This window comes from Falco naumanni, chromosome 6 (assembly GCF_017639655.2).
Source record: "Falco naumanni isolate bFalNau1 chromosome 6, bFalNau1.pat, whole genome shotgun sequence".
NCBI lineage: Eukaryota > Metazoa > Chordata > Aves > Falconiformes > Falconidae > Falco > Falco naumanni.
Window position 1 is genome coordinate 39,589,724 of NC_054059.1, and position 14,151 is coordinate 39,603,874.

Sequence of the window (14,151 nt, forward strand, 5' to 3'; positions counted from 1 at the left end):
TTCCCATTTCTCTTTAATCTTTTTTTTTACTAAGCATCAAGTTGTATAGCAATGCTTTAGTATTAAGGCTTTCAGTTAATGTCTGTTGAATATTAAATGATTTTCCATTAAGCATTTTTAGGGCTAGTTTTGGCAGCAAAATTCACTGTGGAAGAAACTATATCAGGATCCAGTTGCCTTTACCACCAGAATGGTTTGTCAGCAGGATGCTTGTCACGTGTGTACTTTAATCCTCATTCTAATCATTAAACCTGATTATTCTTATCCAGATCTCTTTTCTGCAAAGAAATTTTAGAAAAATCAGTTTATGATTGCATATTGGTATTTGCTCTAGTTATAGGGGGTATTATAAAAAAAAGGAAGAAGCAAACAGTTTGAAATGGCAAGCCGTACATGTTTGCAGTTCAAATCCAGCCCTGGCAAATTTTATATAGTTAGTTGAATGGTTTCTAGCCAAATCTAGCCTAGTGGGTTGAGATTTGGTGTTGTGCCAGATTCCCATGGGTAACGTACCAACTGCCACTAGAAAAATAGCATCAATTACACCTGTAGTTGACCTTTCCAGCATTAGAACCAAAGCCTGAAAGCACCTGGAAACTATAGGTCCTTTCTTATCACTGTAAGAATATCTGTCAGGAGGTGCTGATGGTATTGTGTTACAAGACCTGAGCTGCTATTCCTAATCTTTTCTTTTATTGGGATTTTAATCTGCTTCCTCTGTTAAGCATTAGATTTTCACTAGAAAGACCAACTGTGGGGCCAAGTTACGACAGCACGACAAGATGAGCATCAGTAATTCTTCACGTGCGTGCTCTTAGTTGTTATAAAAGAGGAATAATGACAATTTTTTCAGCCACCATAAAAGAAGTTCAAGATAAATTACTCAGTAATTTCAACAGACTGCGTGCATGGCACCAAGAAAAGAGCACCAAAACCCATGGTATTAAGTTTTATTGGTTATATACTAATTTTGTTATGTATCTGAAAGCCAAGTTTGTGTGTTCAGCTGTGAATTGAGAATACTGTAATGTTAATATCCCTCAAGAATTGATTACAGTGTACATCATTCTGCATTCCTGTGGACTGGAAGACTTGTTAATATATTAGCATTTTCAGAAGACTTTAAAGATTACCATATCTGTACTGTAATATAGATATACCTATACCTAAAGTACCTATGAAATATGGAATGATGAATTTTCTTACATTTGTCTGTGTTCACCAGTGGTTGAACATTTGTTATGGTTGTCATTTGTTTTGGACTTTCTATTTTATTTCAGTTTGGTTTTTTAAAGCACCTCTTGCTCTCTGTGGTCGAGATAAAGCCATTAGTGGATTCAAAGCCACACTATGTTAACGTCAGTCACAGTAAATAGAGGTGGTGGGTTTCTTTGGTTGGAGACTTTATCATAGTGAATTAAGAGATTAAACTAGGAGGGAAGGAATAATTCTGAAGATTTGGGGCCCAGCTGGAACAATCTGTCATGACACAGAAGGCAGGAAAGGCAGCACCTTGTGTGTTCTGAGGTTCCAACAAGGTATAGGAAGTTTCTGGTGTCAGACTTCAATGTTGCCCTGCCTAACTACATATAAAGAAAGAAGTCCATCACCACATGGAACTTGTTGGTAATAGGGTAGTTGAGCTTGATGTAGGTAAGGAGATTCTGTCTGGTGGGAAGGAGGGGAAACAGATCAAAATAGGGAACTGCAGGATCCCATGGGCTGCTCGGTGCCAGAATGCATGAACCTGAAGCCTTGTGAAGGATTTGCTTTCCAAGCCAATGTTTGCTCTTTTGGTAGTTTATCAAACCAAGTGATTCTCCCATCTTGGTTGTCTTCTCCCTTATTGGCAATAGAGATATCTAACTCTCAGTCTACACCAGATGTTGTGTATTACTTGACTTTTGCCAGGAGACAGACAGTGACATCGCAGTGTTGGTAAAGAGCTATTCATGTTTGTTTCTGATACTGACTTACATTCTCAGTGCAAATGGTTGTAGCACCAAAAGATACTGTGAGCAGTGCGCAGGCATCGTGCTGTGTCTTCAACCTTTTCATTTTACTGTGTTGTGAGTTGTCAGTATAGTATTTGGTAAATTATGAGAGTTTGTGTTCTCATATTTCCTTTTTTGTTGACTATATAGTGTTTAAATTGTGGTTGAAAATCCACTGGTTCCTAATTTTGATTACTAATCACTGTTCAGTGTCATTACCAAAAATCCTGTTAGTCGGTTTTTGAAGTAAAATATTCAAACCCACTAAAGAAATGCAAGTAATTTGAAAGGGCCCAATCTATTCATTTCTTCATTTACTTGTAAAGCTGTGTACAATGTATCTGATGTCTGCATGGGAACATTTATAACTATTCTTTGAGCTGATGAAAGATCGTTTGAATGTGCATTTGCAAATTATAAGAATGGTGAAGTTATTCATGTTTAGAAGAGAGTAGGTGACTCCCAAATTTTATTATTGCTACAGTACCTTTTATTTTATAAGTATTTTCTTAAGCAAAAGGAGAAACAGGAAATGTGAGCTGGATAGGTGGTGTGAGAAACCTAGTGGGTTTGGACAGTGGTAGTGAAAGAGATTCCTTTAAAGCTGTGTCTGTGGGATGCCTCAGGGATTACATCAGTAACATGCCGTAGTAGAGCAGAGCACAGCTTTTTTGTTTCTACTGCATTTTGTTCAGTTGACATTGCCATTGGTGGCTTCTAGGATTCAAAAGCTTTGCTAACAAAACCCCAACTAAACTCGAGAAATTTCCCTAACCTTAATTGGTGATAAGTGTTTAAACTCACTCGGATTTAAATTGATCATACATGGAATGTATCATCAGGCATGGAACTTTATTAGGTGTATGTATAAAGTCAATGTGGAACTGTAGAAGCTTAAGGACTAATTGAAGTTTATATATGGTTATGAGAAAATTTGCTTTTCAATAGTGCTGCACAGTCAAGGTAAGATTGTCCCGTGGCCTTGGAGATCAAGGGTTGTTGTTTGAGGTCTAGGGGGAGGTCTGTCCTTGCACAGTCACACTTTTCTACCTGTACAGAGTCAGGAGGAATAGTGGCAAATTTGGAACCTACTGGGTAGTTTGAAGAGATTTTTGATCACTGACCCCTTAGCAGTGGGGTCTGTAGTTTCCCACAAGAAGCAGAATAGGATTGCTTCAGCAAAACTCTTTTTTTATCACTGGAAGTAAGGTCCAGGAGGTTTTTGTAATATAGGGATGGTTATTCATAATAGTACTTCATGGTGGTAGCAACAGGGGTTTACCAGTCAAACTGATAACACAAGGACACAGCAAAGACTGTGCTGGCAAAAACAACAGGAAAGACTTTTGGCAGCAACACTGTGTAGTGTCAACACAGGGTTTTGGCCACTGAAGATCCAGTCAAGGCCTCTTCTGGAGGAAAATATGTATGTGTGGAAGGAGTTCCTAGTTTTCTGCTGAAAGTAGCCATTTGATTTTATCCTTTTTTCTTGAATTTTGTTTTGAGAAGCTGTTTCTGAGAAGAGAAAATTTGTGCATTGTTTTATATTTAGTTATGGGCATGACTCAGGAAATCAGTGTGGAAGAGCACATTTTATACACATAATTTAAATAACACAGTTACTTTGGTAAGCATTACACATTGCTATCTTGTCATAAAGAACCAAATATGGCTTAAGAATAAGTAAGAAGAATGGTGTGAATAAACGCGTTAATCTTTGGAGAGATCAACTTTGGTCTCCAGTGTCCTGTTAATTTAATTTGACTCATTCCACTATTTAGACTGCATAATTCAGACTGTAAACATTGTGTTTAATCTCCTACATTTTGTAACACTCTGCAATATGAGCCACTTTTTCAGTATTGAACACATTATATTTTTAGTGTTCCTACTATAAAAGTACTTTTTAATAGGAAGTCTTTTTCTTCTAAGCATATAGTATAGCAGGTCAAATATTTGTGAAGATAACATATTTCACTATTTCTATGCCCTTAATATCATAACCCTTTTACTAGCTTCTTTGATTTTTTTTTTTAAAAATACTTTGTCAGAACACTGATTTAAATAAATAGTGAACTGTGGTTTCGTCAGTTTCATTAGAATAATGTACTTTTTTTCAGGCCTTGGTGTGCTTTTCTTGGATATGTTATGTAAAATATTCTTTTTCATACTATTTAAGTGCATGTAAAAACATGAAACTGAAGCTTATGAAGGCAAGTAACTGCGAAACTAAGTTTTCATTTAAGAGTTATAGGTATCTTTATTAGATTATAAGAAAGTAAGAATAAATGGAGCTTTTTATTCCGTAAATTGAGCAGGTTGGTTCTGGCAGATTCAATGTACTGATTTAATGAGTTTTCTTATATGGGTTTTTTTTGTGTGTTGCTTTCTTTTTTGTAGCGCATTCTTGTAATTCACATGGAAAATAAGCATTCTGACTTTCCCAGTGTCTTTCACTGCTAAAGGCCGTGCTTTAAAGAAGCTGTAAATGGGTTTGAAGAATAAGCTTAAGTTTTGGGATCGGAATAAACAGAAAATGTCAGGGTTTTATGCACTTGTACCACAGTGCAAGACATCAAAATGGAGTAAATACCGTGAATGTTCAGCAGAGCTACCATGGAAGAAGTATCTTTCTTTCCAACTACATGAGATAAAGGAAATAAATATGCCAAAATGACTTGTCGGAGCTGAAAGACTATATGGCAGCCCTGTTTTCTCTTTCAAGGTAGTTTAATTCTTATCTGTATCACAATATTAACAAATTAATAACTGGATGGAAAACTCTCTTCCTTGACATGCTGAACTTTTTGAGACTGCATGACTTTCTGCTTAAGAAGAAGACAAATACTCAGTTACTGGTTTTGTCATAAACTTGAGTGTTTTTCTTTTGATCTCATTAAATGCCCTAACCATTGGACTACTGATTCTTCTTAGATAGACTTCACTGTACAGACTTCACACTTGCTTTGGCTATGAATTCTGTACTTTTCCTTGAACTTTTTTTTCCTCATCATGAAGTCCAACTTTCTTCTTCCAAATTGTTGTTAATCCATTACAGCTAAGGTACCTTCATTGCTGCAGGAGTACCTACATATGGTGTGTTATATTGCATCTCCTTAGGTTCTGAACATTTCAGTGTGTTCTTTTTTCAGTTATTTAGGAGGTTTTGTAATGTGCCTTGCATGTTTGCAGAACAAAGGAATGATAATTATGGGAGGGTGCATCTCATACCGTCACTTCATTTTCAACAACTGAGAATAGATGCTGAATTTTCACATGCAAATTGTATCTTTAATATTATGTGCTAGAAAACAGGCCCTGTTTAGTAATTTACCCTGTCTCACGTGGTCCAAATCGGTAACTATCAATCTCTGAAATCTGTCTCCTTTCTTTCACACCTGAGTTTTCTCTGCCTTGTGATCCATTTGGCTGATTCTAGCTCTAAGCCATAGTGCAAAGTTTGTACTTAAATGGTAATTGGAGTAATACAAATTTTTTATCGTAGTTTCCATCTATAAAGTGAGGATAGTGTCACTACCCGACTTACAGGAGAGTTGTAATAATGCATAGTTACAGACTGTGAGGTGCTTGGGTGCTATAGTGGTACTGACCTCATGGGTCTAGGAGAGCAAATAAGAGAACTGCCATTGATTTCATAGTGCCTAGATGTCACTTAATCTTTTTAATGAATCAGACACATAGATTTTGTTTGTTTGTTTTAGATTTTCTGGTGTGTGTTTTTCTGCAGGAAATTAAGTATGCGTTTAATGGCGTAATATTTAAATATTAACAATTCCATTGCAAAGCTCCATGCTTATTGCTAAGCCTAAGCTGAAATCTTATTTGAACAAACTAGAAGCTCTTTGTTCAGTCTTTCAAGGCAATGCTGCATTCTAGCTACTGGAATCTGGAATTCCTGTGCACCTGTTTCTGTCTATTGTGCTGTTACAGAAACCGTTGTGAATGATAAACATAGGAGACAGATTAGATGTAATTAATATTAATCAACATAACCATTGATGTTGCAGAAACCTGGACAAATTAACCCTCATAGCAGCCCTAATGAAAGCAAAATCTGATAGTAAAATTAATCAGTACAAAGGAGTGGCACAATATGTGGCCATTCTTACCAGGAATGTTAGTAATACATTGTGTGGTGGCACTATCATCTATCTGTGATATTATATATGTAATTAATAGTAATAAAATACAGTAATCATAATCATAATAATATAAAAATCTTTTAAAAATCTATTTTCCTAGCAAGGATCTTTGCTTAAAATTATTCATCTTAATTCATATGCTTTAAGTTCCTAATTTAAAATCATATAGCTATTTAGCAGTAGAGTGAGTTACTACAAGAGCTCTCTCTGCGTACTCCTGGTCTTACAAATTTATCAGCGAAATAAATTGGAACATTGATTACAGGAAGTAAGAAAACACAATTTGTCAATAGAAGGTGAGTCTTTGAGGTCCTTTAGTTGTGCTAATATGATGAATGTATAAGGAGGGATGGGTCAAGAAATTTAGGACATTAAACTGAAGTCTTGGGAATACAGATTTGATCCCTGCTATTCTAACACTTTGTGTAACCTTTGCCATGTCATTTATTCTTCATGTGCCTAAATTCTCTTTGTGTTTAGAGGGTAATAGCTCTGCTATGCTGAACACGGTGTGACAGTTATAAATGCTTTAAAATTTTGAGTCCTTGGGATCCTGTAGCATTAGGAGACACATAAACTAAGGGATGTGATGAGATGAAGGTAGAAAAATGAAATAGAAAATGAAACATTTTGCTTGTAAAATGAACTGTTCCTGCCGATTTCATTGGAGACAGGTTGGGGTTTTCTTGTGTTTTTATGACTTTAAAATCTGTTGTCGCCAACAGACTGCTACTTTGCAGGTTGTCTGAGGGGAAGAATAAAAATTTTGAAGTGACAGGGCATTGTTTTCCAGCACTCTACTGTTCCATAAAAGTTTTATTTTTCAAGCAAAAATGAATGAGATTTTAAATTTGAAGAGTTTTGGCATACAGAAGGGTTTGTAGGTTCGACCTTTATATGTGTGTTTAATTTTGGTTTTGTAAAATAATATTTGTAATCACATTTTTTCTGGTGGTGTTAACTTGTCTTTTTGTTATATAACAATTATCAGATGTTTCTGGATGAGTTTCATGATCTAAATGTCACCATACCTGACGTTTCAACAAATAAGAGAGTTTTAGGTAGCCAGCAAGTAAAATAATGGTTCTTCTAGTGCAGGGTATGAATGCTGTCACTTGGATTTCAGGAAAGTGTTAGGAAAAATTTGAAATTACCCTTCCTTGGGGTGAGATAAACAAGACATTTAAAGATTATCTCTACTTTTTGAGTATTATCTATTGAAATAAATAAGTGCATCCTAGAAAAAAAAAAAATCTTTCTCTTATAAGGTAATATTTTCATCTGTGAGTCTTATGTTCAAAATAAACGCAATCCAACTGTGATATAAGCAATGAGTGGCTTCAGCAGAAGAGTTATCCACTGCCTGAAGGGTGACTTTAGACTAGGATTTACTAAGATTTCAAACCAGTTAAGTGGAGTTTATCCAACTACTGTTCATTGTCAAAAGCTGTGTTTTTCTACATTATCTACTTAATCCTTTACACTACATAGGTAGCACAGTAACTCTGCAAAAGTAACCATGCTTTCTAATTGGATTTTTTTCTTTTTTTTTTCTTTTTTTTTTCTCTCTCCTTCTGACCAGAGTCTGTGTGTATTTACACCACCAGGAGCTAAAGAAGGACAACCACGGCTCATTCCTGCAGGGCCCATTGCACATGGCACTACAGTATCTGCTTATGTAGCCAGATCCAGAAAAACGTTGTTAGTAGAAGATATTTTGGGGGTAAAAAGCTTTCCTTTTTTAATGAGATGATTACAGCATGTTCCTAGAATGACTGTTTTGATTCTGAAATGTTTATTGAGATGGATCTGTAATGATAGAATTTACATCTGTCTTGCTACCAAGAAAATAAATTTGAATTTGGATTAGCTTGATGGAATCATTTCAGAACATCTCTTTTATTCTTAACTTTAAAGATCTTTTTCTTTTCTTTTAACATTTTTTTCATTGTCAGATAAGGGAAGTAATGGTACCATAGTCACTTGGAGATTAAAAAAAAAAAAAAATCAGTCAAAACTGCTGTCCTTCTGGTCTTGAAATACAACTTCTGCATAGTCAATCAAAGTTTGATTTAATTATAATGCAGGGTGCACACTGACAAGAATGTCAACCAGAATTCTGTTTATTAGACAGTATTTTGATCTCTGCTTACACCAACACAAAGCTGGAATTCTTATACTATAATAGTAGACCTACATGAAAGGCACGCTAATGTAACAGATATTAAAATTCAGGCCTTTTTCCATGAAAGGTTTCAGAAAATCCTAAAGTCATATTCTGATAATTCTTGGCACTCTGCACATCTGTCTTTTTTACTTTTTCGAAAAACTTCATCCTCTAGTCACACCTATGCAATTGTATGAAGCTGTTATTTAAACTGTACTTTATGAGAGGGTTTTATGACCAACTGGTTATGAGAACATCAAGGAAATTTAAATTCTCTTCTCTCTTCAGTGTTTTCTATCCTTTTGAGGTCTGTCCAGAATAACAATCTTTGGATACTGTGGCCAAAATTGGATATTGCTGTCTCTATTTTAAAAATATTTGTTAAAAAATGTATGACCTTTATTGAGCAAACCCGGGCTGTAAACAAAATACCAAATGCCTAATGTGAGTACACTTAAACAGAACCACAAAAACAAAAGGCAGAAGCTGCTTTCCCTGTAGTAACAATAAATGCTTTCTATACACCCTGGACTATAAAGATTTTATACATTAGGTTTTTTTCAGACACATGTAGGGCTTAATTTGTTACTGGTGATTTCCAATTAATATAATGATATCCTTTAATGCTTGTTATATGTTGTATGTATATATATGTTGTATGTATTTGATGATGTATTGTGATTACATTCACAATAAATTCGGGAGGTGGGGGGAGTGGGGAGGAGTTTTGAACTTTGTTTGTTGGTTTACAGTATCAGTGGATTATTGGCTGAGCAGGGAGATTCATTTTGGTGACATGATTTGCATTTGTGTGATTTTAGGAGCATCACAACAGTGAAAGGGAAGCACTTGCAGATAGATTTTCCAGCCATTTTTTTTTTTGGGGGGGAGAACAGAATTAAAAAGTGAAAGCAGGAGGCTCCTGGGTTTTTTTGCTCCTGAAGCAAAGTGTTTCCCACTCATTCTTGTTTGTCATTTGTTCCTAGCCTTTCACATTGATTGTCATCTTAGTAAATAGGTAGAGATTACTTGATGTTTTCTTTGAGAAAGGAGCGATTTTGATCAGCCTTGAAGGAGATTCTGTTTTTCCTAAGCACAGCCTGCAGGGAACATCTGGTACAAATCAAGTACTGAAGGGCCAATGTGCAAAGAAGTGGGTCTCAAATACTTTGCATCTGCTATTTACTGCCTTATCAATTGCAACATCCAGGTGGTTTCTCAGGTCTTTGTGGATTTTCCTACATGGGGAACCAAAGCTATAAAGCCTTGGACATTCCCTATGTAGATTAAAAGTTACGCATTTGGACCTTTTATTAGCAGCTGGTAGGTTTATTTTAACATTTATTCCTATAACTTCTGCACTGGTTTATTCAGGATGTATAAGCAAGGGAAGGAGGAAGATTCTTACTCTCATGCATACGTTTTTGGAAACACAATTTTCTCCTCAGGAGTTGGTTGAGGATTATAACTCAGTATAACCTAAAGCCTTAGCCTCAGGTTTTGATTTTTGTTCTCTTGCAAGTGCTGCTGTCTGCTTCGTAGCACTGAAATCTGAGCAGTCCACTTGATGATTACAAATGCTTACTTGTTTTGTTTTGGTTTTTTTTTGTGTGTGGGTTTTTTTTTTTTGGGGGGGGGGGGATGGGGGTGTGGGGGTGGGAGGAGCCGGGGGTTAGTGTTGTTTGTCCAGGTTTTTACTTAATCTGGACCGGTATTAGCAATGAAGTGACGGTTTTGCTGCCTGTGACATTATAGAAAATGTATTATAAAAACAGACCTAAAGCTGGGTCCAATATCACAGCTAGTCCAGACTTTACATCAATAACCTTATTAATACATGTGAAGTAATGCTGAGACTTTTTTTGTTGCATTGTTTTAGTAGATGTCTTAATACTGTGTGTAAATTATGCTGAGAGATATGAGTTTTAGTGAATTTTATCATTTTCCTGCAGATCTGATGAGCCAGGAGAGGGACGAAAATGTCAGTGTATCTTTCACATTAATGTTATATTTACATTTTATCAGATTATGTTTACATTTTCTAGGATGAGCGATTTCCCAAAGGTACTGGTCTGGAATCAGGGACTCGTATCCAATCTGTTCTGTGTTTGCCAATTGTCACTGCAATTGGTGATCTAATTGGTATCCTGGAGCTTTACCGTCACTGGGGCAAAGAAGCCTTCCACCTTAGTCATCAAGAGGTGAGTGAGCTCATGCCCAGCCTTTGCCTGCTTCCCCACAATGGCCAGGACTCCAGCCCTCCCCAACTTTCTTCTCTTGCTCTTGTCGTGTGTATTTTACCATTTTCATAGTTTATTTTTCCTCATCAGCAAATGTTACTTATTGAAAAAAGCAGGCAGTGATGTGCATTTCAGTCACAGGAGGTAAAATTTACATATACAAGTACAGGGACGCATCAAGAATCTCACCTTGTGTTCTTTTGTGGAAAAACAAGTTAAAGATTTCTTGATTATAAGCTCAGTATGGAGTTGTTAGTGAGCTTAATGCAGAGCATTTGAATGAAATGTAAGTGTAAATCAAATGTCAAACAGTATGCCGTTGTTACAACGTTGCAACGTGATATTTTACAGTAGGGTTCTTCTCTTGCCATAGCAAGTCTCGATGCTAGGTCTCACAGGAGTGGAAAGTGATTTTATTGTAAAACTGAAGTGAAGCAAAAGAGATTTCATGTATTTGCATTCACATTCTTATGTGCACATGCTCTCAGACACCAAGATGTATGTGTCCAGGTGGTATTTCCAAGAGTTGTGGACAAAGATGTGTGTATCCAGGTAGTCTTTCCAGGATGCTTTGCAATGGGAGGACAGAGGATGAGGGCTGGTGAGCCCTTATGTCTCCCAGTTTCTTCCTAGGTTGACAACCATCTGTTAGTTTTGAGTCAGCCTTTTCTTTAGCCTTTAGAAGCTGATGTCTTGTCTATCTAGCCTGTTCCATCTCTGTGAGTCATCAAGTTTTACTCACAGTCCTTTCTCTCCTGACCTAGTTGTCCTTGGAAACTGTGCGTAGCTGTGCTGCTGCCTGGATGACCTGCTAATCTAGGTGCCATTCGTAATGCTCTCTTCTGCTTTTTCTTTCCTTCTGATGCTTCCCCATCCAGATATTCCCATTCATAACTGTCTTACGATTTCCATGACTGATCTCTACACTGTATGATTTACTGTATTTATATAAGGTCTGTGTAGCTACGTTGTCTGTACATGTCCATTTGTCAAGCCAAAATTATGAGTTGTTAGCCAGGTGCAAACAAATTTGAAAATGGAGCAAATAAGTCAAAGGCTTTTGCTGTATTAAAGGTGCTAGAAGTGCACCTGCATGTCTAGGTGAGGATCCTTGTTATGTCCCATCTACACACTAAGATGGTTCTCACATGAAGATGTGCCATTCATTTCTCTCAGTACCTTTCCCCAGGGAAGGGAGCCTAGACACAGAGGTTAGGACAAAATGGGGTGAGTTCTAGTCAGGTCTGTTGTCTTGATAGCAGTACAAGAAACACCATGGAGCAGTTTAACTGTACTGAACAGGAATTATTCTCGTGAAATGAACAGAAAATGTGCAGACAAGAGATATTAAAGCTAGCTGTGCCAAGGAAGGAAAAACCAGCGATATTTGTCACTTGTATATTCTATTTGTCAGTAACCTAAGTAGCCTAGCATACATGTGATGCTCATATACATGTATATTAGTTGGGCAGTCAGTGTCACACCTGGTATTTTTTCATTGGTAAGTAGAGGTTGTGGTGGGGGACTGGATTAATATGGCAGTGCCAGTGTCCCTGCTCACAGATCAAAGAACAGGCATTCATAAACCCCCAGACTTTATTAATTCTGCTGCTTACACACAATGTATTTACTTTAAAAAATTGTGCTTATTACGTTAATCAGTCTGCATCTCAGGTAGGTCTTAGACATGCATTGTTCTGTGCAAACATGAATATTTTTGTTATATGAAATACATTCTGTAACTGAAGTTCATGAATGTTCTACTTGGAAAAGATTAACTGCTAAATAAAAGTATTTTATTAGTAAACTAAAAATGTTTTAAGGTAACTTTCTGGGTGTTCTAAAGCAGTCTTTTAATTTTCAGGTTTCAGAAAGCCTTTGGATACCATTAGCAGTTTTTATAAAATGTGTAAAGTGTGTTCTGCTTAAAAAATGTATATATAACCTTAGGAGAGTATGCAGCGGCAGACCTTTTGTACTTCTGTCCTCTGTTCCTATAAAGCTCCTGTGTGTCAAGGACAGGAGATTATGCATGGTAGCACATCTTAGTTAACTGCAGTTTACGTGACAGTTGTTCGAAATGTTGCCTGGAAACTGTCATACTTAAAATATTAGTCTTGAGCTGAGGGATCAGGTCTGGTTCTTCTGCCACCAACCAAAATGGTAGTGAAAGGAACTGCCTGTTTACAGCTGGAAATAGCTGTGGCTGAAGAGATACAGCCCCGCGAAGATGTAATGGGGTATCTTATTTCTATGGCAGATGTCTTTCAATAATGTACATAATGTAATTTTTAAAGCCCTCGGCTTATGGGATTTTTGTTTTGATGTTGTACTTCTGAGCTGATGGGTTCCCAATACTGCTTCTGAAGAGCATTGACAAGCATTTCGTTGGTACTGATCTTTGTGACTGAACGTACCTTACTAAAATTGCAACGCTTGCAAGTATACAGAGACTTACACAAAATAACTGTCTTCCCACAAATCGTTACTGCCTGCCTGTCTAAAACAGCTGTTGGTTTACTTGGCAGCTGGATAGAGAAAACAAACACGTAACTGATGTGCAGTTTTCAAGGTTTCCTCAGAGTTAATTACTACTTTTTTATTTCAGGTTGCAACAGCAAATCTTGCATGGGCTTCAGTAGCAATACATCAAGTACAAGTAAGTGTGGGTGGTTTTTCATTTTCATTGTGTAGCCATTCTGCCAGAAATTGATTAGTAGGAACATGGGTTATGATCAAATTTAAGTGGAGGTCATTACTAAAACATTGATTCAAACCCCTTCTCTGCAACTGAGAAAAACACGCTAACATTTTTGGTGTTCATGGAGCTAGTTTTCCTCACTTGCAACCATGGATGAAATAACTTAAACGGTATTTTTACTAAGGGAAAAAACCTTTAACAAAGTAGATAATTGTTAAACCAGAATTATGGCAACTTCGCAGGTTTTTTTTTTCTTGTAAGAAGGCACCTGCTAGACCAACTGGTTGGTTTCCTCCTGCTTTTGGTATTCATTTTGAGATTATTAGGTGTTGCTGCCTAAGCCTACTTTAAACTGCACTTGCTAGCTGCTTCGTGGTCCTGTAACTACTCCCACTAAGGATGCTTCATGCTGTCCCTTGTTGAGTGCCAAATGAAGCTCCACACAGTGCACGCTGCTCTAGCAAACCCCAGCAGCTTTGCTAATAGGTTTTATTACTTCAGTTAATAGAAGGTGGTAATGCTGTAATGAAACATATTCCATCAACTCACAGAAGATGCTAAAATAGTTTCTTCTGTCAACTCACAGGAGGGAGGTCATGACGTTCTTTTGTTCAAGGTGTCTTTCATACACTTGGCAGAAGACTCCCACAAAGCTTCCTGCTTTTCTTTTCTAGCCTCTAATATTTGCCACGTTGGTGCTGGAAGTCATTGACATTGGAATGGTCATTCACCCTGGCACATTTAGGCGGAATTAGCAGGTGTAGACTACTGTAGGCTGGTAGAAATGCAATTGTATGCTGTTGTAGCTTCACTTTGTAACAATGACTCTCTTTTTAACTGAGAAGTCTTTCACACCTAACAAAACAAAACACGGAGAGTTTAGTTT

At 36.9% G+C, this 14,151-nt stretch overlaps 1 protein-coding gene across 1 annotated transcript in view; it reads left to right on the plus strand.

The window, feature by feature from the left end:
• The window catches only part of PDE10A (phosphodiesterase 10A), a 194,757-nt gene that overhangs the window by 136,765 nt on the left and 43,841 nt on the right, over window positions 1–14,151 (plus strand). The window contains exons 6-8 of the mRNA XM_040598856.1: window positions 7,740–7,880; window positions 10,370–10,525; window positions 13,173–13,223. Of these exons, the coding sequence (XP_040454790.1) occupies window positions 7,740–7,880; window positions 10,370–10,525; window positions 13,173–13,223 (348 nt within the window). The remainder of the gene's footprint in view (window positions 1–7,739; window positions 7,881–10,369; window positions 10,526–13,172; window positions 13,224–14,151) is intronic.